The sequence below is a fragment of the Dermacentor albipictus genome, chromosome 3, assembly GCF_038994185.2.
Source record: "Dermacentor albipictus isolate Rhodes 1998 colony chromosome 3, USDA_Dalb.pri_finalv2, whole genome shotgun sequence".
Classification (NCBI taxonomy): domain Eukaryota; kingdom Metazoa; phylum Arthropoda; class Arachnida; order Ixodida; family Ixodidae; genus Dermacentor; species Dermacentor albipictus.
Genome location: NC_091823.1, coordinates 18364944 through 18392021, shown reverse-complemented (window position 1 = coordinate 18392021; position 27078 = coordinate 18364944). Strand labels below are relative to the sequence as shown.

At 47.5% G+C, this 27078-nt stretch overlaps 1 protein-coding gene across 5 annotated transcripts in view; it reads left to right on the top strand.

Moving 5' to 3' along the window:
- The window catches only part of LOC135896966 (uncharacterized), a 123631-nt gene extending 97053 nt beyond the window's left edge, over nucleotides 1–26578 (top strand). For all 5 annotated transcript variants that reach the window (XM_070535170.1, XM_070535169.1, XM_070535168.1 and 2 more), the window contains 2 exons: nucleotides 20504–20693; nucleotides 26433–26578. In XM_070535170.1, the coding sequence (XP_070391271.1) occupies nucleotides 20504–20693; nucleotides 26433–26503 (261 nt within the window). In that variant the 3' untranslated portion in view covers nucleotides 26504–26578. The remainder of the gene's footprint in view (nucleotides 1–20503; nucleotides 20694–26432) is intronic.
- The last annotated feature ends 500 nt before the right edge of the window (nucleotides 26579–27078 follow it).

Genomic DNA, 27078 nt, shown 5'->3' with positions numbered 1-27078 from the left:
CGCGCATCGTGGTGAATCTGCGCACGATGCCTCTGTGCGGACTGCGACTTGGACACAGGCTGGCGCATAACGAAATGACAGTAGTGCACTTGTACGAGCTAGCAAGGGTGATATATTCTCGTGCCGAGTTTCGCTTATCTCGTTTTTTTTTTTCTTCGTCTGGCTGCTAGTGGTCAGCTGCATATCAATTGTAGCGATTATATGGGCGCGACTGGAGCCGACATCCTTGTCGAGCTCAGGGATAGAAGCGTCGGCCGCGGCTCTTGGCTTTATGGATAGCCGGCTAGAATGCAATTAGAAACGCCTTAATGTGGCGCCCAATGTCGCGGCGTTTTAAATTGCTAGCCGCGGCCGTTTATATATGGAAGAGAAAAAAAAGAAATTCATATACTGCGATGTCAGTGAAGGATGTACCGTACTGGGCTACAGCCACAGGAACGTTTGTGAAGCCTTCTGCAACTTTCTGCGCGAGGCGAAATGCATTGCTTGCTAAAATAGTTCTTTTTACTTCTTATGCTCACATAATGTTTGCCCAATGCTTAGATATCTTATCATTCATATCTGTAACGTTAGACATTTTAGTTCATATTTGCAAGATATTTCATTTCGCCGTACTTTCTTCAAAATAAATTGAGAATAGCAGCCTTTTCACCGCCAGATTCATGACCGGTCTCTCAAAGTGGGTTTCGCCATTTCGCTAAGGAGCAGGAACAAGGCTAAGTAATCCAGCTAGTCTTCCACGATTATGACATCGCTCAGAATTGGCATTTTAATTTCAATATTGCAACGAATTACGGTGCCCTTTCCTCGTCATAAATTGCGTTCCGTCTTATATGTATATACAAGTCTCTTCTGTTTATGAGTTACCAAATTTTTGAAAACCGCTTGTGGCACATAACCCAGTCTATCGCCTTAAGCTGGAAATCTCAAAAAGGGGAACAATATTTGCATGAGAAATCGCAGCATAATCGATTAAATAACAATATCTCACTAATTATGTTTTAATTAAACCATTTAGCACATATAGTTCAATCAATTTAGGAAGGCTTACCAGGTCACGTTCGCTTCGAACGAATTTCGAAACAAGCCCTAGTTAATAAGATAAGTGTTGTCGAAATTTCCATGACTTGAACTGTTGTTCCACTTGTTTTAACGAAACGCGTCCTTAAGCACTCTATAACAAATGTAACTGGAACACCAAGGCATTTCATCGCACAATTTGGGAGCGTATATATAGACCTGGAAACTGGTGCAGGCCTCAAGTTTCCTCTTTGCATATCCCTTGCGAACTAACCGGCTGAGTTCCTAAATTGCACTCTAAACTCATTATTTCAAATGTTATTTAGTGAAGTTATTATTCACTTTGCAAATTATTCAAAAGTTGTTCGAAGTGAGTGTGCCTCTAGATCTCACCGCCTACATTTAGTAAATTGCTATGTGCGTTAAAGTGATGAGGTAAAATGTCTTTGAGTAATCCAGTTCGAGCAATTTAATTACGTTACTTGCCACACGCAATTTTTTAAACATTCTATTGCGATTTAAATAAGGTGCCCTATAAACCTTCCGCGAGGGTATCTCATTTTTCGATGCGGCCCCACGTATACCGTAAGATTACAGAGAAGCAGTTTATGAAATCCACTGCGTTGCTATAGTGTCTCTCGATTTCCTTCTTACCTTATCCCCCTGCGTGGGGCATAGCAAACCAGACGCGCCGTCTCGCCCACCTCCCTATTTTTTCCTTTCCTCCTACTCCCTCACGAGAGCAAAGTGAACTAGGTGATGCTAAAATGCAAAGCCGCCTTACAGAAAAGAGTGTTGAATTTCCGTTGACGATTTGTTGAAGTATGTTTGATTCGAGTGAAATTAAATGGAACTCCACCTCTCAATGGGCCAGCACAATGAGATTTCGATAACACTTACGTTGTGCATTGCTCAACAAGTTTTCCGTTGACAACGTTCCATTGATTTCTCGTTGAATTTCTCCCATAAGTACCGCGATCGAATGAAGTAAGCCAGGCACACGAACGAACTGTCAGCGGCATACGTTCTGATATTCGCTGCCATCAGAGGCCGAAGATTCACATTTTTGAATTTTGAAGGTCCCTGTCCCATCTCCCCTAATCTCCTTCCAGAAAAGAGACCCTGCAAGCAATCACTGACAGCGTTGTCCGTGTTTACTTGTCTCCGCGCACGTGTAGCCTTCCGCTGTTAAGAGCATATTTTAGGATGACGCACCAACTAGCTCAATCTTACGCTTTCGGCTATCCACGAACTATCCACTGTGCGTGCCTTTTGTTGCGCTAATACCCCTTATCAGTTACCCTGGCTGGCATCAACAGACTTTCATGCCTTGGTCAATGCAAGCAGAAGCAGACGTGGTACTCACAGTTGACCGGTTTTTGAACTTGTGCTTCGAACCTATCGGTACGTCGATGCACGGATACTGGTGCTTACCAAACTGTATATTATACGTGGATGGCATCGCAATTAAGCTATCACGCCGATACAGACCCTTCGGAAAGGTGACCTCACGTAAACTTACACTGTTACGTTACGGCAAAAAAAGCAACAAAATGCTGTGTAAGCTTCATCCGTCTGCGGAACTGTGCGAAGACTACGGATGCGGCGAACTATATATATACGTACTTCAACTCTGCATAACGTGGCATTTAACTCAACGTTTACCTTTGCGCCATTAAACACCACACACATCATCAATTCAACGTCTTCACTCTCTCTCGTCAGTATAAGCGGGGGCGGTAAACCTGCGAAAACAAAGAAAGAGAGAGAAGGGCAGCTGACGGTGTTCGAGCAATGCTTTCAAAAGCTTGCACGGTCTTTCCGTGCTGACCATTAATCACGGGAGAAGAGGCCAAGGCAATTAAAACCTCGGAATTCTTCCTGGAATAAATTGCTTTCAAGGTTGCGCCGGGCTCTGTGCACTAGCTTTTCGTTCTCAGCTCATGTTTCGCGGTATTTAGTTGTGTATGAATACATTTTACCATCTTCTTGTGGGAGTGTCATGACGCGGATTTTTAGACATAATTTTTCTCGCGAACTGCGCTAATTGAGAATGCTATTCCAAGGTCTTGGATGAGGTTGAGGATAGGTGGTGCTAATGGAGATAGCGATACGACGCTTACTCGCGTTAGGAAAGGGAGGAAAATACGCCTCTTAGCATTTCTTGCTCACCGCGCGTTTGCCGCGCACAATATGGGGGGAGAGAATGTCCTGTAAATTCGCATCGCGAGCGCTGTATGGGTGCTTTCGTCTGTGGACATGAACTTTCTGGTTGATATTAAAATATGGTACATGCGTTCAACCGTCCAACCAGTGTTATACGTTGCCGCGTCGTATTCCGACAGCTGTATGCAGCATGCAAGACACGGTGCGTGTCTCGCGGGATGGCAATATCCATGCATTGGTCTAAATCTACCAATAAGGACGTTAAGTCGGGTTAAGTAACGTTTCGGTAGGCCGTGCTACGTATGATTGCGCAAAGTGCTTGCGTTTTTCCCCTGTATCATATGCGCACGCTAATGTGCTAGCTGATCTCGGACGCAGCTGACATTTTTTGCTATATCGCCCACGTGATCTCTGACGCTGCTGACATAGTTTGGTATATCGCTCACAGTCAGGATGTGTTTTGGCGGCATAGAAACCGCAATGCCACTGCTCGTACCATGACGATGAAACGCTAGAACCGCACGCTTCCCGCATGCAGAGATAAGACGCCATTAAACGATATGTATTAGGTACAGCAAATCATCTTCATGGCAAAACTCTAACAGGCAATGGGCTTCGTTATTAGCGATACTTCGTTAAATTTGGAGGTGTTCTAAAGGAGTCATATAGACAGGGCACTCTGACAGCGCATTTATAAGTGCACACGGTAATGGCTACAACGCAAAAAAAAAATTCCTCACCCCCCTTCCCCAAGCAGCTGCCTCATCCGTTATTGCGTCAGTCAGTCCAAAAAAGAGATGCTGCCCATTGGCGCAATAGCCTTTGCAGGGCTCTTTGTTTCTCCAAATTGACACGAAGAAAACCAAAGTGGTCACCGTCCTTGTTGAATCGGACCGCCCGTGCGAATCTCCCGCTTAGCACTTCGTACCATATAAGCGGAGTCCAGCACCACAACAGTTCGATTAAGCCGGTCTATGCATCTCCTGCATTCGGGACCACGATTAAAAAAAAAAAGGAAAATCGAATAAAGCGAATTTCTTATAACGAGGGCTTACTTACATTCCACTTAAGGGCGGCTGAAAAGTTTCTGACCTGTAGACCTGGCGAAGTGAGAGCAACGCTCATACCGTGCTCCTATGTCTCGGCCGTCCGTCATGGTCCTTCCGCGCACTGTCGTTATATTTCGCTTCCTAAAAGAGATTCGCGGGCGTCATGCATTTGTCACTGAGCCGTGACCCGCAGTATACGTAGTATCACATGCGCTACAGTATACTGCGGGCAACGTTTTAATTCAAACACCAGCCATTTCATATGTAGTCACGTACAGGTATGGCACTCGCCGTGGTCGCGTAATGGCTATGGCGTTGCGCTACTAAGCCCGAGGACACGGGATCAAATGTCGACCGCGGGAGCCGCATTTTGATGTGGGTGAAATGCAGAAACGCCGGTGTACCGTGCATTTAGTGTACGCTAAAGAAACACAGGCGGCCGAAATTAATCTGCGTTCCCTCACTATGGCGTACCTCTTACCCATATCGGTAAGGATGGACTACATTGTATTCTAAAGGAGCAAAAGATTCAGCAAGTTTGGAGAATCTTTCCTGCGCCACAATGGTACAATTAAGTCAAAGATACATTGAAATCCGTGACGTCACAATGACGCACCGATCCGGTAGTTTTGGCACGAAATATTAAAACGGAAGGAAGTTTGGCCTTCGTTTTCTATGTTGTATAGTGTCGCGATGCAGAACACGACGTGCTGACAAGAGACGATGACGAAGAAGTGCTGCTGGGGCGCTTCGGCCGTCGATCATCGTGTCAGGGCCTATATACGCAGTGACTGTTGCGGAGCTCCGTGTTGGTATACCCAGCACCTCCACCAAAATGTCGCGAGGCGGAGACAAGCGCGAATGTTGTTTATGCAAGGCGAATGCTGAAGGCACCAGCTGACACTAGAACATGGCGGCCGAAGCGCCCCAGCAACAGCACTTCTTCGTCACCGTCTCTTGTCTGCACGTCCTATTCAGCATCGCGACCATATTAAACAGCCTCTTACCGCGAAATTGAGGATAAAAGCGTTTCTAAAGAATGATTATCAGTCTACTTTGATTTAGTGTTTCTCCTTAGTGTCCCTTTAAAGGGTTCTTATGAAGAGGAACACTAAGTGAAGCTTGATGGGTAAATTCCACTTCTGGGACGCATAGAATGTCGATCTTAACGTGCGCGCAGACATGGTACGCCAGAAAAGAAGCAACAAGAAAATACTGGCAGCGACGCCACCTTGTAGTTAACGCGCTGTACACACAGCTCTCTGCGAAGTCATTAATTTTGACAGCGTCTGCTGGGGACTGGTTGAGCGAGAGAGAGAGAGAATAATCTTTATTAAAAGAGCACACGACATATTACTGATAAAATAAGGGTTGTATGTTGCTTTCCGCATGATCGAACCAAAGGCTCAACCTAGCGAGCTTTCATAAAATTTGGTGCAGAAGAAACGACCGTGACACGCGAAAGTCCATTGCAATTTATGACGTGAATAGTGACGTTCCGAAGCTGCGATCGCGTAATTTAAGAAGGGACATTTCGACGTTTGACTTCTTCGGTATAGTAACCATACTTTTCCCGTGAAATAACAGAGAATTGACACTGGAAAGAGTACTTCGCCCGTCTAAATATATTTAATGTTGCTCTTTGTGTCCCCTTAAGTACCCATATTTAGCGTAGCAGGAAAGTTGCGTGGAAACTCAATAGAAGACGACGTCAATGTTGAGATGAGCTTAGATTGCAGGCGATCTCTTGGGGCTCTGCAGCAGGTCGCATTCTTAAGTCTGGTGGCAGGTCCCATATACAGGTAGAAGGTGGCGGTAGGTCATCCATCGTAGCTGCGGCCGCAGGAAACACGTGACCCGAGAACCAAATGCGATCCGTGCCCCCACCTGGCTCCTCGCTGGTTTCGCGGAAAAGATCCCGGCTCTCGCGATGCCTGCGGGTTAATCTCCACGCCCACCGGAAACTGCGGCTTGCGTCCATTCTCGACGGCGGTTTGCGTGCGTGTGTGCGTGCGTGCGTGCGTGTGTGTGTGTGTGTGTGTGTGTGTGTGTGTGTGTGTGTGTGTGTGTGTGTGTGTGTGTGTGCGTGCGTGCTGTCTGTGTATGTGTGTGTGCGTAAGCGCGTGTGTTTCGCTTGCCCCGTTAGTTCGTCCTAACACTTTCGACGGGCCCGGTCAGCTTCCCTTCTGTTACTGATTAGAAGAGCACCGTACATAGTTCTGTTAAATGTAGTCATCGCCTCATTTTTGTTCTACACCTCCTCGTGGTGGTCCAGCTGTAAGGCGTCGTCAGTTTCACAAGCAATGTATATAGTTAACATGGTGATGTAGAAAACCTTTATTTAATGCAATTAGGATTCTTAGAACGCTTCACGAACTTTAAGAGATTTACATATACCGTGTGCACCAGCTAACGTTAGCTAAATTGTTCAACGAGGAAAAAAAGAGGAAAAAGAGGGAAAAAAATTATAAAATATGCGCTGTTCGGTTTTCAGAGGTCTGGCGGCCGAACACTGTATGCAAGTCTTAGGATCACTCAAACTTTGTCCTCCACAGGGCATTGGGGAAGATGAGGGCTTGAAAAAAAGTGGACATATACAGTTGAAGAGTTTCGAACCCCCGTTCACCTGACAGTCAGGGTAATATTGACATATTTTGAATGTACAGTGCGCAAAATAACAGTCAATGGATATTTATACAGTGTTACATGACATAAATTCTCAATATTATACGGGGTGATCATTTTTAAGTATTATGGAATATTAAAGCATCGCCTGTTGCCGATAGCATAATTCGTGTCCTTGAGCTGTGTTAGTCAAAGAGGCGGACTTTACTTGCACGGAAAATCAAAACACATATTGAACAGATTAACAATGATTCGCTAATTAACCTCTTAATTATTTATTTCCTGGCACATATTGCTTTTTAAGGATTGCAACTCGTGAGTTTGAAGGTATTTGCCATCAAACTCACCTTAAAGATGTTCCAGTAATAAAATCTAAAGTTCCAGTGATATAAATCCTGAGAGTTTGATTAATATTTAATTTAAAAGCGTTATATGAATAGCTGCGAAAGAATAGGGCTTTGTCATCCGTGTAGCTGGGTTACGTACCTAGCATCAATGCTGGTGTTTGTGATAACGTTAACATAAAAGTTAAAAAGGAGCGGCCCAAGTATGCTTCCTTGAGGAGCACCTGTAGTAACCGGTTTATACGTCGATGCGTTGCCCTGCATATAAGTACGTTGCATTCTTTATTGGAGATAAGATGTTGTTAGTGCTAGAGACGTGTGCCTCGATTACTGTATGATTCAAGTTTATTTATGTGATTTAGCTTCTCGAATGCTTTTCAAAACTCAATATATATACCTGCATTTAGTATGTTGTCTTCAAAAGCTTTAAAGGTTACTTCTTTTTTTGCAAGACGGGCGAGTTCTGTCGCTGTTCCTTAACGGAATCAGAATTGTGTAGGGCTCAGCAAACTGTACTTATTTGCGAACTTTGTTATGCGACTGTGAATCAGTTTCTCTATACCTTTAGAGAAAGCTGGTAGTAACAAAATCGAACACTCAATCGCTAAATTATTTTTGTCCCCTCCCTTATATGGATAGTGACATCTTTTGAGATTTACAGTTTCTTTTTAAACACACCTGTAGAAAGTGTGAAACCATATATGTGTGTTAGCTGTGGGTACAATTACATCAAGAGCGTAAACTTAACTGGTCTAACCTGCACGTTGTGAATGTCGCATGCAAGGCTATTTCTGAGGGAATGGTGGCGTGTTGAATGCCTCACTCTCATCGTTGGGATTGAGATATAAGCTGTAAGAATTACTGTCGATCCCGTATCTAGATATCTCCGTATGTCCGTATCTAATCTTTTTCGAGCCAACGTGGGTCACTTGGTGTGTGCCGCTCATCAGTCACAAAAAAATACCTTACAATTTATCCGGTGCTGTGCGGAATTGAACGCGCCGCATATATATTCAGATAGCCTTGTATGTATGCATATATTCAGACGCGCGCGGACTTGGCGGCGGCGCCGCCAGATGGCGCAGCGTTTTCAGAGGGAAGCGCGATGAGATCGAGGAGCGCGGCTGCAGTAAACGCCTCACACGGGACTCGTTTTTGGCGGTGCGATACGGTGTGCCGCTACATTGTTTCAACGCTAATCGTATTAACGCCGAAAAGTCATTTTAAGATTGTTTCGGCAGTAGTTTCTTTTTTACGTGAGAGAAACAACGAGACCTGCTAGTTTATGTGGAGAAAAGAGAGAATGTGGAGGATAGAGAGCATCAGCGCTATCCGTGCTCGACATGTGGTGACATGAGAAGAGTATAGTGGGGCCACTGAAGTCATCGGACAGCGTCAGCAATGGAAGCTTCTGCGTTCGACTCCCGACTCGGCAAATCGTGCAGGGTTGTCGGCGCATTGACGTTCCCTTGCTTTTGCTACATCATAGTTGTTCATGAACGATGTCTGGCAACAGCGTGCTAAATGCGTGAACGGTGTTTGGGGCGACCGTACGAAATATAAGCAGACCCTATAGAAGCGCTTCTGTGAAACATGCGTAGCACCACTTTTATGCAACGAACACACTTAATGGTTTAAAGAAAGAGGAACAAGCTTCTTGCATCGAGGGTGAAGTGGTGATGCGTCTTGCGGGAGCGTACCGACATCGACGTATACATACCAGGGTGCTTCACGGTGCCACTCGCGTAGCACGCCGAATGCGTCCACGAGCACGCTCAAACGCGCGCTCGTTTGATGCCGCGGTGATGCGACGGATCGCGCAGCCGTGACGGCGTGCGTGACGTTGTCCCTATTACGGGGCATAAGCAGCAGCCTCCCTCCGCTGCTTGGGCGCCGGAGGGACGCAGTGAAAAACGTGACTTTTTCGTGATGTTTACCATCCCTGCGTCACTTTGTTTTGGTCTATGCCGGCTGCGCTTGAGTTGAGCTGCGAGAGTGAGATTGGGAGCAAGGGGTGCCTTCGGCTTCTCTCGGCTTGCAGTGCTCGCAGAGCTACCGGCCCCCTCCTTTTTCTGTCTTCTTCCTTTTTTTTTGCAAAGGTAATTGGTCGAGTGGCTGCGCGCGTCATGGTCCCGTGGTTGCGCGTGCTCCAGAGAGGGAGCAAACCAGACTAAAAGCTGCGTTGCATGCAAGGAGAGCTCGCCCGTTTTGGATCGCTCGCTTTCTTTTTCGGCCGAGGCGAGACGAGACGCGCTTTCCTCCTTCGGAGCGGCTCCGATTTCGCGGTGGCGACGTTTTTCTGGCGCTGCACAGCGAGCTGGGACATGCAGGTTTGCGTGGTGGGCGGTGCATAGAGGGTGACCACGGGAGCTCAGGCCTCTTCTGCCTCTCTTCGTTCCTTTCCGTCGTCTCGCGGAACGGCGTGGACAAACCAAATGTTCGCTCCGCACGTTTTCCCGTTGGAAGCAACGATAAGGCGCTGGGTGCGAAAGACAGCGTGGATCGATGATGCAGGGCATTATCTCATGTAAAGAACGACCGCGCATGATTCACTGATCTAGTTTGTTTGATGGCATTAGAAAAGTTGGCCACCGTTGTCATAACATATGATTGCCATATGAACAGATAGAAGTGAGATCAGGTACAACAAATGAAAGACAGACGGCGACACAGTAAGCGCGGGATGCAAATGAAGCAAAACCTATCTCGCACGCACGCACGCGCACGAACACACACACACACACGCACAGGCACACGCACGCACGCACACACTTATATATATATATATATATATATATATATATATATATATAGTTGAAAGATAGCAATTCCTGGCAACCGTACAGGTATTTGAAGAAATCCACTTTGATAAACACAACAAACTTATTTTAGAAGTTTCGGCCGCAGATCGGCCTTTATCAATAAATAAATAAATAAATAAATAAATAAATAAATAAATAAATAAATAAATAAATAAATAAATAAATAAATAAATAAATAAATAAATAATTCAGTCAGTGCGTCAGTCAGTCAATCTTGTCGTTCGGAATCTTCTATACAGGCGACCGTCATGTTGAACTTGCGACTTCCTTAATTGTTATGTTCATGTACGCAGCTTAACGAAGGTCGTTAGAATTGTCCCTGAAAACCGGACATTCGCTTCCAACAATTACTTTATTATGGGCTATAAGTATCTGCTCCGACCTCAAGGTCATTTTCTATTTCCATTAATTATTAACTACGGTTGGGAAAGCCCAACGAGATGGCTTAATCACCTCACTGTAATTGCTGACTGCAATCAACATTCCACAGCATCGGTGAAAGCGTTTAACTAGGTCGCACGGCGGAGGGCTTACGGCAGACCTAATCGTCTCTCAGCGAGGAGGTGTGGAAAGACAGTGAGTACCGACCACATATTTAGCGAAGTAATCAAATGGTAGACCCTATCTATACACGGCATCGACTGCACGTTCTATTTGCACTATTTGTCTTCGACGTGATTATGAAGGTGAAGCTGTGTAAGCACCGCGGTTGAAACTAGAAGTGATGACCAGTATGCACATGCGACGTGAATGTCACACCAGCAAGCCGTGCTTGCTGTAAAATGTCGCCACTTAGAGCAGCGCGCCGCAGTTAATATGTAGTACGTCATGCGTCGTGCACCGCGTGTAATTTATTGCGCATCGATCACAGGCCACGTGATTCACAGTTCCTCTATCGGCAATAGAGGACGACGTGTCAGCCGCTTACTGCGAATGCGGCTTATTCCTTTGGATTTGCATTAGTTCGCGGCACATAAACGCGAAGCTTCCACTTGGATAAGGATGTCTTATTAACGTGCACGCAGTCATTGACTTGCCGGTCAGTTCAACCATGCGTGTGCGCTGACTGGATGACTGCAGTTCTCGGCCTCACATCAGCGCCCAAGGACTGGCGTCGGTCAGTAAGGATTGTGAAAGCGTTTGCGAGTAACTCTTGAAGGACAGGTCTTTCTTTGTGCAAACAGAGGATGGTGCGTCATCACAACACAACACCTGCCGTGGCGTGCCACAAGGTGGAGTGTTGAGCCCCACTCTATTTAACCTCGTGCTCATCGACCTGGTTCACATCCTTCCGCAGTCCGTCCATGTGTCCATCTATGCAGACGATATATGCATTTGGTCATCAGGAGCGACGCGTCCCCAGGTGCGCGCCAGACTTCAAAAAGCGGCCACACTAACATCAGGCTATCTTCGAGCGCGAGGCCTGGAGGTGTCCTCCGAGAAGTGCTCTATGGTCGCTTTCACGCGCAAAGCAATGAAACCGTACGTTGTCAAAATTAATGGACATCCGATTGCCTACGAGAAGACGCACCGCTTTCTAGGAGTGATAATAGATCGAGACCTCTCCTGGAGTCCTCATGTCTCGTACCTAAAAAGGAAATTACTCATGATGACTCACGTGCTCAGATTTCTTGCAGGAAAGTCGTGGGGTGCGTCTGTGAGTGCGATGCTCCAACTCTATAATGCACTGTTCCTCGGTTTCCTGCGCTATAGCTTACCTGTACTGGGTGGGACCAGTAAGACCAACCTCCGTACCCTCCAGTCTGTACAAGCTCAAGCTCTGCGAATTTGCCTTGGACTTCCCAGATGTGCATCCACGGCAGCAACAATAGCCATCGCGCACGACCACCCCATCGATACGTATCTTCAAGTCGACGCCTTAAGGATTCATATCAGACACTTCGCGCGACTTCCATCGCATCATCTCGCCTCCCTTCCTGCCTCTCGATCTCGTTCAGCGTTTAGCAGGATTATTGCCGCCAACCACGGAACTTTACCATCCAACTTCACGCCTGCAGCACGACCATCTCTACCGCTGTGGTGCCTTCATCCACTCCAGGCTCTTCTTGATATTCCCGGTATCAAAAAGAAAACGGAGATGTCATCTCTTGCCCTCAAACAAACCGTGCTTTCATTCCTTCATGACAAACACAAAGAACGCATCCACGTTTACACGGATGGTTCTGTCTGCTCTAATAGCTCAGCTGGAGCAGTGGTTATTCCCGCAGAGTCTGTCACCCTCAAGTTCAAGACGTCTCACGTAACATCATCGACGGCTGCAGAACTCGCAGCTATCCGTGCTGCTTTAGAGTTTATTTGTCACAAATCGTCACAGTCATGGTCCCTCTTATGTGACTCGAAGGCAGCTCTCCAGTGTCTGATGTCCCCTTTCAACCACGGACCAAATATGCAACTAGTGGCAGACATCCGACTACTCCACCATCAAGCAATCAACAAAGGGCACAATGTCATCTACCAGTGGATACCGGGTCATTGCGGAATTGCGGGCAATCATCATGCGGATGATGCCGCCCGATCGGCCCACGACGGTGCCCGCGTTGTACCACTACCACTGTCACGAACAGACGCAGCCACAAGTCTTCGCTCCCTCGCCCGCGAGCTTACGCAGAATCTGTGGAACACCAATGAGTTCACGAACGAACGTCTCCACAGATTGGATCCATGTCTGCAACTCCGCCTACCACCAGGGTTACCACGAGCGGAAGCAACACTTCTGTGCCGCCTGTGGCTCGGCGTGGCTTTCACGAACTCCTATTCATTCCGCATTGGAATGGCCGACAGCCCTACTTGCGGCACCTGCGGCTGCGAGGAGACGATTCAGCACCTCCTTTGTGACTGTCCCAGCTACAAAGTGCCAAGAACAGTGCTCGTAACCGCGCTCGAAAAACTGGACAATCGCCCTTTTACAGAGGAGAAGGCTCTAGGACATTGGTCCAGACGGGCTTCGGCACTCAAGGCCTTAAGGGCTTTGCTGAAGTATCTAAGGACTTGCGAATTGTGCGATCGCCTTTGAGTGTTGTATCGCGTAGTATCGCGGTACTGCGTGAATTTCCTTAATTTTTTTCTCCTCTTCTTCTTCTTTCTCCTTTTATTCCCTTTACCCCTTTCCCCAGCACAGGGTAGCCAGCCAGTACTTACACTGGCTAACCTCCCTGTCTTTCCTCCTCTTTGTCTCTCTCTCTCTCTCTCTTGCGAGTAACTAAAACAACTGAGGTCATTGAGAATTCGACCCCAGACGTCCACGCTTACGGCGAACCCAACTTCATACAGTAGGCTGCGAAGCTTCGTATGTGGCTGCGTATGTGCCCTTACAGTCCTTATCGCAGACATGTGCGAAGCAATAAACGAAGTGAGTACATGCGTGCCACGTAGAACGACATCTTTGCCTTCGTGTATAAGCACTTATAACACTCAGTATACACCTTGCCACTGATAAAAGCGCTCTCTCTCAGACCTCCAGTAAACAATACCATGGCTGGTCATTCTCGACAGAATGCCGGGATCAAACAAAGAAGAGATCGCTATCCTGCTGGAAAGCGTTCTCACGCGGCAGGTGACAACGGAACCGCCTGAGCGCGACTTCTCCGAGCGGGGGAAAAAAGGAAGAGAGAGAAGTGGAAGACGCACAGGCGCTTGCCTGCAGCGGCGGTGACACCTCCCATAAAAACGGCGCTCGTAAAACATAAAGCACGTTCGCGTCAAAAAGCCGCGCAAGAGCAGGCGGTGTGCGCGGAGGCGCCCCGAAAAGGGCGCCTATCGCGGGCCCCAATCTCGGTACACGACCGCGGTGCGGTAAGAAGAGGCGTAAAAATCTCGCGCCGGATCACGGCGCGCGCATTGCACGCCGCGGGACCCGTTAGAGCCGGGGCACGCACGAGTAAGTAGTAGTGCGATGCGGCAGCACACCGCCGCGAGCCGGCCGACTGGCCAGTGTCCATACTGGCTGCTGCCGCTGCCGCCCCGTCGTCGTGCAAGCACACCACCGGCCGCGGGAAACAACGGCTGCGTTCGCGAGGCATGCCGGCACGCCGCGCAATCGCTGCTGCTGCTGCTGGCGCGCGCCGTTGCACGTTCCTGCACGGCTGCAGCGCCGACACCGGCGGCGCAGGCAGCACGCGTCGGCGCCTTGGCGCGCGGCTGCCGGGAGATAAGCACGCAAATGAGGCGGCGCGCCGAGCGGTTGCTCCAGTGAAGCGTGATGCTTCGCTATCGGTTCCATTGGGCTTATTTGGAAACTGGATAATGGCTCCGAGGAGGAAGGAACGAGTGAGACCCCGCGCGGCGCTGCTCGGCGAACAAGAAAGAGAAGAGCGTTCTGTTTTGGCTGGAGGAAAGAGAGCTTCTCCTGGGCACCGTGGGGCTGCTAATATAGTGACCTTGCGAGCCGCAATCAGAGTTCTTTAATTTCTTAATTTATTTTGACGTGCACGTATTCCGACCGGCAAGTGAGCGGTCATTTTTCCCCGAGATTCGGGCCCAACTGCGTTAGCGCTTTTATGTTGCTGTTGTCGCTTTCACCGCGTTGTTGTTCTCGTTACCCTCGAGTGATCTTCCTTTCCCCCGGCACAGCCGAAGGAGATTAAGGATTTGTGTTCTTGCTTTGCGCGTATATAACATGCGCACACTATATATAAACTGCGCTTTCGGGCACTCGCCCGTGCGATGTCGTAGGACAAGGGGCGAGCTTCAAAGGCATCTGTGAGAACTGCCCGGGATGCTGCTCGAACTTTGCGAAGTTAGTGTCCCGGGTTCTGCGCAGTAAACTGAGTCTTGCGATTCGCTCTAAGTGAAGTGCGTAGCAGGTAGGCCGGTACTGGGCTCAGCTTGAGCCCGTGGCTTCAAATTCATAGGCGTGTATGCTGCAGTCGACTCGTCCACGTAAACCAAATGCTGAACTTCGGGAAAGCAAAGAAGGGAGAAATGCTTTGAAGTACATTAGTATAAGGTAAGTAAACCGACTAACCGGTGTACCCGTGCAGGTATTCCCTTGAGATATTAGTAATTTTGGCTCGTTCCTTTCTCTCTCGACTACAGTACCGCAGCCAGTTCGACTTGTATAAATACATACACGATCTCGCTATGCGGACCATCTGTTGGCACTGAAGTGTTGGCACAGAAGCCCCGTGCAGTAGCGGGCTCTTTTTTTCTTTTTTTACTTGGAAGCATGAGCACGTTGAACTTTGACACAGCCGTTAAGGGCTAGCTGAGGGGCTAGTTTCGTAAGGTGTACGGAGCCAAGATTTTCTCGTTGAAGGTGTTCAAATTTGCACCTTATTGACCGGTGCATTGAGAAATCGCTTAATACTCCCACTGAGACCCTGCAACGCGTTCTGTTTAATTATGCGGACGCATTTAGAACGCGGTCGACCGCGGTAGAGGATTAGGTGATGAGATTAGATCATGTGCAAAATATACGGCAGGATCATTTTTATGTTTTATGGAATTTTTTAAGATCGTTTGGGGCAGATAGCATAATTCCTCTTTTTGAGCTTGATTATGCGAAGAGGCGGACGTTGCTAGCATATTAAACTAATTGAAAAATCACTAATTCGCTTCTCAATTAATTACTGCACATGTTGCAATTTACGAAATGTAGCCGGCGAGCTTACAAGACGTATGCACTTGAAATGAATTTCCAGGATGACAGTTCCGAGACAATATTTCCCAAAGTGTAGCATGAAATACGTGGCTGTTCCAGTTCCTTTTGTGCTTCAATGCATAAAAGAGCGTTTTGTTAAAAAGTAAGTGAAACAATAGTGCATTTTAAGGGCAAGTTCAATGGCGTATATCTCCAAATTGGTGACATTCTGGAAATTCACTCCAATTGTATACGCCTTGCAAACTCACCGGCTTCAGTTCGTAAATTGCATTATCTGTCGTAAAGTAATTAGATCAGAATATAATTAATGAATTTTCGTTAATTAGTTGAAAATGTGTTTAGATTTCTCGTGCAAGTAATGTCCGCCTCTGAATAACCCATCTCATGGAAGGAATTACGTTATCTGCAGCAGGATATGTAATATTATTTAATTACATAAAACTTAAATATGGTCACCCTGTCGAATATAGTCGACTGACGCAGTACATGTCTAATTCGAGGTCGCTGGAACGGGCCACCGTCCATCAGTGGGCGTAAAATAGGTTGCTGCTACCGATGATGATGACCGTTGACATTCTGATCGTTCTCACCTTAATTCTCTGTCACTGCCTGTCTCTATTATACTAATGCAGATTAGTATCAATCAATCAATCAATTAATCAATCAATCAATCAAACAAACAAACAATCAGTCATTCAGTCAGTCAGTCAGTCCTTGATACGTGCTATTGCCGCCCGGGCCGCACGTATCAGACTTGACACCATCTAACTTTGCGGCCTATTGAAACCCGAAGTCGGTGAAAGCTAGGCGCTATTGGACGTTCTACGTTCCAGCAGTTTATGTTAGTAGACTGGCACTTCCGTCTCTCTCCCTCTCTCTCTCTCTTCGAGCGTCTGCTTTCCTTCCGCCATTCTTGACCTCCCTTCCCAATGTAGAGTAGCACACCAATAGCCTCTGTTCATGGTTAACCTCCCTGCCTTTCCCATCTGATTTCTATCTTTCTCTCTCAGCCTCACTCCATCTGACTAAATGGCCTTATAGCGTTAGGTCTGCTCCCTTTTCCGCCTCGTTTCATCTCGAACGCAGCGCAATGCGACCCGGCGGATCTTTGCACCACGACCCGATGCCGGAATTGAGTTTCAGGCACGTGAACAAGGAACCTTTTGCGTATGCTCTCGCTTCAGTTCTACGCCCAGGCTAGCCTGCTTTTCGTGAAGCGAGTGTGGACTCAACTTCCCAAGTCTGTGATAGATCGGGGACGGGAATAGCGCATCTCCAATTCGCGAGCCGGCGAAGCGAAGTGCAGGCACGGCCGAGTGCGCTATTCGGCATCGCTGTGTCCGATGGCCAGTTGAACAGCTTGAGCGAGCCTGGGAATAGAACGGACATTCGAATCGTTCTTACGCACAGACCGCTTGTAAGCATGCGTGCGCATAACTCACCCCCGCGTATGACGGCAGTGACGTAGCCAGGACTCTTGCTGAATTCCATCGGCAGATTCGGAGCACTTTTAAAATATTTTCTTTCCCTTTTTTTGGAACAAATTTTACAAGATCGACAGCAGATTCACCCTGCGGAGCAGCCGCGGAGCTTCTTCACCGAAATGAATGAATGAAATCTGAAGTTTAACGTGCCAAAACCACAATTTGATCATGAGGCACGCCGTATAGCGGGGAACTCCGGCTTAATTTTGACAACGAGAGGATCTTTAACGGGCCCCCAAGGCACGGTACACGGGCGTATTTGCATTTCGCCCCCATCGAAATGCGGCCGCCGCGACCGGGGTTTGATCCCGAAACCTCGTGCTTAGCAGCGCAACAACACCGTAGCCGCAAAGCCACCGCGGCGAGTTTCACCAAAGTCAGGGGACTCAAAGTAAAAAAGCATTTCTTCAGCAGCTATTCACCGGGATGTATACCGCGTGCAGTCAGGGAACCACAGCACTTGACAGCGGGTGGGGGCTTCGTTGTTCTGCTCTGCTATGTACAAATAAATAATTATTCACGTCGCTCTTTTGTACCAAGTTTCGTTCATGGGAAAGTTGCTACTAAAAAAACATTCTCTCTGGATCAATTAGGCATCAAGAAATCCGGCTGAGAACTTGAAAACGCCCTTTAAACCACCTCTTAGGTACCCCAGCCAAGCAACAAGAAGTTGTACTTAGGTCTCACTGAGGGAATCTTTCACCGCCACCTAGCTAAAAAAAGAAATTGCAACAGATCCAACAAGCCGGAATACAGCGTAGCTTTGTGTGAGTGCATAAAAAGTCGAAGTACGAGTTTGTGTTTACTCAATGTCCGCACAAAGTGACACGGAAAAAAGGCTTTATTCATCTTCATTATTCAGGCATTGTAGGAGGCTAATCCAATGCCGCTGCCGTGTATTCGCGAAGACGAGCTTTCTGGTTGTTCTTTTTCTTTCCCCCGCGCGGCCGCCGCGTTTGCGCGGGGGCGAGCGCCATCTGGTGGTGGTGCAAGGAACCCAGCAGCGATGTCGCCAGCGTCCTCCGCTGTGATTGGTTGGCCTATTCGGCTAGAAACAGCTACGTGGCACCCACGGTCACGAAAACACGGCGACATCGCAAAGAAAAGCTTCGCTTTTAGAAGCTAAAGACAAGTCACTCATCGATAACGCAATTTTTTCGTCACAGCTGCCGCTAGATATCTTTATTCATCGAAACGCGACTTGAATTCGGCAGTAAATTTAGCATCCCACGACAGTGCACGGCCACGCGCTTGTATTGAGCACTATCCCATGACCAGGTTTGCAGCGTATCCGAAAAGCTTGTTTCAAGAAGCACACAAGTGCAGGTGCAACGTGATGAATCATTTGGGTAGTCTTCGCATCTGGCTGGGCAATGTCGACCCCGCTTGTTCTGGCTGGAGCGGTTTTAAAGAAAGACACTAGAGGCAAAATCAAATATGGCTGAAGCGCGATTCTTCCAAACGAAAATTTGTATAGTCACGCAGGAGATCGACGCCCTGTTGCAGCGCTCGTTTGATGCTAAGAATTTTTTGTCTATAAAAAAAATAAAATAGCCAAGGCATTAAACAAAATAAGAAGAAGAGCTCGATGGCGCAACACACACCGCCCCAAGTTCAACTCATAGCATCCATCCATCCATCCATGCCGATCTGCATGCAATCTTTGCAAATCCTGCATTATGTGATTTCGAGGGCTGTATACGAGGGAGAGCTCGGCCCGCTGTTTAATTCATATTATGTTTACCGCCTGCTCTATAGACTGCGTCTCATTGCCTATCACAGGGATTAATACAATTCCAGAGGGTGTTTCAGAGACTTTCGTCCATCGCTTTTCCGCGTCGTTTCGGCGTAAAATACGTATACGTTATAACTCAACGCCCTCACCGCTAAAGTTGGAACCGTCGGCGTGGGCTGTCAGCGTATACGCACGAAAGACCCCGATAAGAGCCCAAGGTATTTCGTGAAAAAAAAAAGAAAAGTCGAGGCAGTCACGAGGCACTCGCATCCATCTGGCTCTGAACGTTGAGGGCAACGGTCCACATTCTGCACACTGCTCGACTGTGTGTAAAGGTAGCGCGAAGTAAAAGAAGAAGGCTGGGCAGCCTTTTTGAGACTGCCAGAGCGCGTTCGGGTTTGAGAAGCAGTAAGGCGTGTAGTGGGCGAGGATGACGCGTAGATGAAGAACACAGCGGTGGAAACTGGAGGAGCAGGGGCGTGGAGGCGTCTTCCTCGTGCCACACACGGCGTGCGGAGAGCGTCAGCGCGCGGACGCGCGAAACGCGTGAAATGATATAAAGAACACGGCTGGCAGCGGGAGGAAGAAGAGAAGACGCGGCTGCATGAGCGCGAGATCGTTTTCGGTTGCTGGAGTGCGACGGACAAAAAATGAAAAAGGTAAAAACGAAAAGCGAAGCGACTACCATGGGATAAATAGGTTCGCGAAAAAAAAAAGAGCGAGTACGATGGACCAAACGAACGAATACGCCGTGGTTGCAGTATTCTCGAAGGAATACCTTTTTTTCCCCTCATTTTCTCTGCCCTGCTTCTATAGCTTGTGGGATTCTCACCCGTGCTCTTGGGACAAAGGAACGACAACACAGTAGTGCAAACAATCACAAGGGCATTTATTGCATCTTTCATAGATCGATGCCTGCTAGCCGAGTTCCTATCCGCAAAACATGCCGATGGGCGCGACAAATCGCGAAAACTCACCGCGACCGGATAACGAGCGAATATGTTCGCCCCATGATGGACACCAACGCCTGGTCGTTCGCGCGTACGGTCACGCGAACGGTGGCGCGTTCGAACGATCGTGTTCGTCCATTCCGGGGGTAGGCTTCGCGAGACGGTCTCGCAGAAGCATGGATCGGCGCACGCGCAGAACGTCCGCGCCGCTAGCCTATTCCTATGCAACAAAACTCAGGCTCTAAATAGAAATTACGCTTCCAACAGTCACTAGAATTTAGCTTTCTCTCTTAAATGCAACAAACTTCACTAAAATCGGTCCAGGGGTTATCTCAGAAAAACGTTTTTGCGTTTTACATGCACTTGAATAGGCCGCGTCGGAATTGGGCCCCAGCTAAAGCTTCCTCCTAAGGTAGTCGGCTGACCGTTAACGACGGGGCCAAGTTCACGAAAGTTCTCTTCTGGGCTGGCACGTTATCCTTCAAAGCAGCGAACAACGCACAGACGACGAGGAAATAAATGTATACGAATAGGAGAGATGTGTTGTGTCCTTCTCGTATATATTTCTTGTTCCGTCGTCTGCGTTGTTCTGCACGTGCAACTTCTCCACTCAAGATGAAAAAAAAAAAGAAGAAAGTCTGTCTTTGTGACCGATCTGACTGCTGCACGCCTGTCTCCGGTTGTGCAGGGCGGCAGTCTGAGCAACCCGAAGCTGCAGTCCTGGCCTCTGCTGTCGCTGATGCCCCGCGAAGGGGCCCTGGAATCCCTGCACCTTCGCTCGCGCCAGCGGCCCCACGCCGCCTCGTACAGCATGGAAGGGGACGACGATGGAGGGCTGGACTCGCAGGACGAGTCCCGCCGGGCAAAGCTCAGGGGAAGTGAGTATATACGCGCGCTTCTTATATGCACCTTCCGGTAATGATCTTCTCTCCATAATAGACGCGCACGACTTCTCGCTGGCTTTAGGTGACTTCAGTGATTCAGGAAGCTTTTATTTTGTCTCCTTGCTTTCGTGCAGCGGTGGCGTAGAGGTAGAGTATCCGCCCCGCGTGCAAGAGGACCGTGGTTCGAATCCTGGTGTCGCGCAATTTTCCACCGGATTAAAAAAAAAGAAAATAAAAAAAATCCGCATGTCAATAAAATTGCATAAACAGGCCTGTAGGGCGGCCTGATCCCGGTGACCAGAACCGGTAACGCATTCCCTCACCAGAGCAGGATTGGCCCACCCTAGTGCAGTACTTGGCCACAACGTCCTATATGAATACAACAATCAAAACCCGGCCCTCAGTCCCCAGCAGCTTCGCAGCTGCTGGGGACCGCCGCCGTGGTCTGACCACAGCGGCCGTCAGACCTGTGACGCAGCAGAGGGTGCTAAGAATACCTGGGTCCGAACAGGCCTCCATTTGAATCTGAACCTGGCAACGTTTAACGCTAGAACGTTATCTAGTGAGGCGAGTCTAGCAGTGCTATTGGAGGAATTAGAGGGCAGTAAATGGGAATAATAGGGCTCAGTGAAGTTAGAAGGACAAAATAAGCATATACAATGCTGAAAAGCGCGCACATCCTGTGCTACCGGGGCTTAGCGGAGAGACAAGAACTAGGAGTCGGATTCCTGATTAATAAGGATATAGCTGGTAACATACAGGAATGCTATAGCATTAACGAGAGGGTGGCAGGTCTTGTTGTGGAACTGAATAAGAGGTACAAATGGAAGGTCGTACAGGTCTACTACGCCCCTACATCCATTCATGATGAGCAGGAAGTCGAAAGCTTCTATGAAGACGTGGAATCGGCGCTGGGTAAAGTCAAAACAAAATACACTGTACTGATGGTCGACCTCAATGCCAGGGTAGGCAAGACGCAGGTTGGAGACAAGTCAGTGGAGGAATATGGCATAGGGTCTAGGAATAGCAGGGGAGAGTTATTAGTAGAATTTGCTGAATATAATAATATGCGGATAATGAATACCTTCTTCCGCAAGCGGGTTAGACGAAAGTGGAGCCAAATGGCGAGACTAGAAATGAAATAGACGTCATATTTTGCGCTAACCCTGGCATCATACAAGGTGTGGACGTGCTCGGCAAGGTGCGCTGCAGGGACCATAGGATGGTAAGTACTCGAATTAGCCTAGACTTGAGGAAAGAACGGAAGAAACTGGTACACAAGAAGCCGGTCAATGAGTTAGAGGTAAGAGGGAAATAGAGGAATTCCGGATCAAGCTACAGAACAGGTATTCGGCTTTAACTCAGGAAGAGGACCTTAGTGTTGAAGCAATTAACGACAATCTTATGGGCATCATTAAGGAGTGTACAATAGAAGTCGGTGGTAACTCCGTTAGACAGCATACCAGTAAGCTATCGCAGGAAACGAAATATCTGATCAAGAAACGCCAATGTATGAAAGCCTCTAACCCTACAGCTAGAATAGAACTGGCAGAACTTTAGAAGTTAATCAACAAGCGTAAAACAGCTGACATAAGGAAGTATAATATGGATAGAATTGAACATGCTCTCAGGAACGGAGGAAGCCTAAAAACAGTGAAGAAGAAACTAGGAATTGGCAAGAATCAGATGTATGCGCTAAGAGACAAAGCCGGCAATATCATTACTAATATGGATGAGATAGTTCAAGTGGCTGAGGAGTTCTATAGAGATTTATACAGTACCAGTGGCACCCACGACGATAATTAAAGAGAAATAGTCTAGAGGAATTCGAAATCCCAAAGGTAACGCCGGAAGAAGCAAAGAAAACCTTGGGAGATATGCAAAGGGGGAATGCAGCTGGGGAGGATCAGGTAACAGCAGATTTGTTGAAGGATGGTGGACAGATTGTTCTAGAGAAACTGGCCACCCTGTATACGCAATGCCTCATGACCTCGAGCGTACCAGAATCTTGGAAGAACGCTAACATAATCCTAATCTATAAGAAAGGGGACGCCAAAGACTTGAAAAATTATAGACCGATCAGCTTACTGTCCGTTGCCTACAAACTATTTACTAAGGTAATCGCAAATAGAATCAGGAACACCTTAGACTTCTGTCAAGCAAAGGACCAGGCAGGATTCCGTAAAGGCTACTAATCAATAGATCATATTCACACTATCAATCAGGTGATAGAGAAATGTGCGGAATATAACCAACCCTTATATATAGCTTTCATTGATTACGAGAAAGCGTTTGATTCTGTCGAAACCTCAGCAGTCATGGAGGCATTACGGAACCAGGGTGTAGATGAGGCGTATGTAAAAATACTGAAAGATATCTATAGCGGCTCCACAGCCACCATAGTCCTCCATAACGAAAGCAACAAAATCCCAATAAAGAAGGGCGTCAGGCAGGGAGATACGATCTCTCCAATGCTATTCACAGCGTGTTTACAGGAGGTATTCAGAGACCTGCATTGGGAAGAATTGGTGATAAAAGTTAATGGAGAATACCTTAGCAACTTGCCATTCGCTGATGATATTGCCTTGCTTAGTAACTCAGGGGACCAATTGCAATGCATGCTCACTGACATGGAGAGGCAAAGCAGAAGGGTGGGTCTAAAAATTAATCTGCAGAAAACTAATGTTTAACACCCTCGGAAGAGAACAGCAGTTTACGATAGGTAGCGAGGCACTAGAAGTGGTAAGGGAATACATCTACTTAGGGCAGGTACTAACCGCGGATTCGGATCATGAGACTGAAATAATCAGAAGAATAACAATAGGCTGGGGTGCGTTTGGCAGGCATTCTCAGATCATAAACAGCAAGTTGCCACTATTCCTCAAGGGAAAAGTGTATAACAGCTGTGTCTTACCAGTACTCCCGTACGGGGCAGAAAGCTGGAGGCTTACGAAAAGGGTTCTACTTAAATTGAGGACGGCGCAACGAGGTATGGAAAGAAGAATGATGGGTTGAACGTTAAGGGATAAGAAAAAAGCAGATTGGGTAAGGGAACAAACGCGAGTTAATGACACCTTAGTTGAAATCAAGAAAAAGAAATGGGCATGGGCAGGACATGTAATGAGGAGATAAACGATGGTCATTAAGGGTTACGGACTGGATTCCAAGGGAAGGGAAGCGTAGCAGGGGGCGGCATAAAGTTAGGTGGGCGGATGAGATTAAGAAGTTTGCAGGGACAACATGGCCACAATTAGTACATGACCGGGGTAGTTGGAAAAGTATGGGAGAGGCCTTTGCCATGCAGTGGGCATAATGATAATGTAGGATGATGATGATGATGATTATGATGATGCTTTCTTCAGTAAGGCGTTATAGCACATACTGTCTATCAATGCTGCGCCTGGCCATTGAAACTGTTTTGGGGAGCAATCGTCTACACAAAACGTATGCAGATAACTTGGCAGGTTAAAAATAACTTGCCGTGGTGGTGCAGGGGCTATATGGCTTTCTACTGCTGAGCACGAGGTCGCGTGTTCAATTCCAAGCCCCACTGGTGCGAATCGGGGCGAATTCCGGAAACGTTCGTGCATGTTAAAGAACTCGCGGTGGTCAGGACTAATCCGCAGCTCTCCACTGCAGCGTCTCTCATAGCCCCAGTGTTGCTATGGGAAATTAAAATAAATAAATAAATAAATAAATAAATAAATAAATAAATAAATAAATAAATAAATAAATAAATAAATAAATCTACAAATAATTAATTATTTGATTACCAAATCAGCCTAAGAAAAGCGCGTGTGGCCATGTCATTCCGTGGTGAACATTTCATACGGAACCAACTGAAGCGCAGACCGCATCGTCATGGCAAAATTTTCTGCTGGATCCAATGCTCTCAGCTGGAGCAAAATTAAATATGTAATGAAGCAACCAGTAGATGCTTGGTAAGGGAAAACGGGGACGCCGTATACCAGTTGAAAAGGCGCATCAGTGTTTGCAAAACGCGGGCTATTTCTGGGACGTCAATGATCGACTTTCTGATAAGTGCATCCTTGCGACGTTCCAGCTATAGCCGTTCGAGCACTCGTGCTGAGGTATTTGTTTTAGCGATCGTCGCTGACGTTTGCGTTCAACACGGGATTAAGCAGCTGACAGACTGTAAGGCCAGCGAATGCACCCCCGACTTACGTAGACCGCCCGCGTTGCGCTATTAGGCTGTTTACATATGCAGGACATTGAAAAAGACAAACGTATAGATATATAGCTATAGCTGCCTGTGTTTGCAGCGTTGTGGTCACGCCGGTCATCGACCGATAACTATGTGCTTGACACTGAAGGTGATAACGATGTGACCTCACATCGCTTTGCCGCACGGCGTGAACTTGTAGTGAAGGTGCAAGGAAGGACGGTACGCGGAAATGGCAGACAAAGGCGGAAGAAATACGAAGAGCCAAAGTATGTACCTCTAGAACCGCTGTGTTGAGGACTATTGCATAACTGTTAATTTGCGTACAACGCAGTGCGGTGTAGCTCTGTATAGTCCGCATGACTATTATATATAGAAAATAGCACTTTTATTGCATGAAGGACCCGAACATTCCACATCATTCAGGACATAATTAGATGTATCCGACTGAGGCTCCAAGAGTTCTAAAATAGCGCAAGCAAATGTTAACTGCTTACGTATGTACGTAAAGAAATAGAGTTGTCCTCCCTGCGCATATATATGCTTCGTTCACTCTTGTTCTATATGGCTTGTAAGATGTTATGCGAGTTTAACGTGTGTAATGTTTACGTACGCTAAGAGGTATAGTGCATAAGCATGGTGGCATCAGGCCGTGTCTCTTGCTTCAGTGTGAACTTTCCTGGATGGTTGATCTGACGCTGTCGTTGACAATAAATGGTGAAATTAGTTTTTGCTTTCTCTCAGCCTACCTGAAAGAAAGCTATGAGAGGCTAACGCGCTTAATTTCTGATATCGTTAGGCGATTCTGGCGTCCGTAAACCTGACGAAAACCGTACGCATAAAAACGGCAGGACGTGTGAATTGTCTTGGCTTTGAAAAGTTCGACACGAGCAACCTGATGGCATTCTTTCTTCTAAAGTTTTCACTACGTTTCTGTACGTTAAAATCTCTTGGGCTGCTGAGCACGAGGTCGCGGGATCGAATCCCGGCCACGGCGGCCGCATTTCGATGGGGGCGAAATGCGAAAACACCCGTGTGCTTAGATTTAGGTGCACGTTAAAGAACCCCAGGTGGTCAAAATTTCCGGAGTCCTCCACTACGGCGTGCCTCATAATCAGAAAGTGGTTTTGGCACGTAAAAACCCAAATATTATTATTATTAAAATCTCATCAGACGCTCAGCTTTAAACACCACACACTTCGTTTCAAGTCTGTAAAGGCGGTATTACTGATGAACAATGCCTTGCCGATAAGCTCTCAAGACGAGCGAGACCACGCGTCACGTGGTCCAAGCAAGATGGCGCACTTCCCGCTTTAAACGGAAGCAAGCTGCGCGTTTTGGTGCCGCCGTCGCTTGCCTATACTTCTGGAGCTTTGGCTCGAGACCCTCAACTTCAATAGCACAGCAAGGCGATGTCAGTCATCTTTGTATGTACGGGCGATGACGTCAGACGAGTGTTTGTACTTCACTTTGCCTTCTGATGGCGCTTCTGTTCCTTATGGCGACGTTGTTGCTTTTGTCAGATATCCATATCTTTCTTTCTTTTTCAGAGGCCTGCTACTTCAAGATCTGCCCTTTCAACACTCGATCTTTGTATAGCAGCGCCGGGGCGAATATGTAACTCATACGCCGTTATGATTCTTGTCATGGAATAAATCAGCTGCCGTGTGATCACAGCACGTCACCGTGACACTTCCGTAACAGGTCTTCGTGTCTTTATAGCAGGCATTGCGCACCTGCGCTGATGTTCCCCACCTCATGGAGTATGGCGAACACGCATGGTATGGTATGAAGAACTTTATTTAGATTCTGAGGGATCAGTCTGGGACTGATGCGGACCGCTCCCACGTCGGTACAGAGAGGCCGAGCCCGATCTGCCGTCCCACGCGCCCTCTCCTTGGTCAGCCCTGAGTTGGTCCGCCAGCACTTCACTGTGCAGCATCCGCTGCCACCACTGTTCACCTCGAGAACCATCATCGGCCAACGCCAAGCAGCGCCATATTTGTACGTTTATTCTGCTTGCACGGAAGGGAGATACGCGCACGACCTCTGCAGCGTCTGTTTCAAACAAGACGTACCGTAGGTATGTTGTGCTCGCTTACCTTCAGTGGTAAGACATAACTGCAGCATTGGCTTTCCTTGTGAAACATCGTTCAAGGCCATAATTTTCCTACGCTGCATGGTGTTTGCACCGTC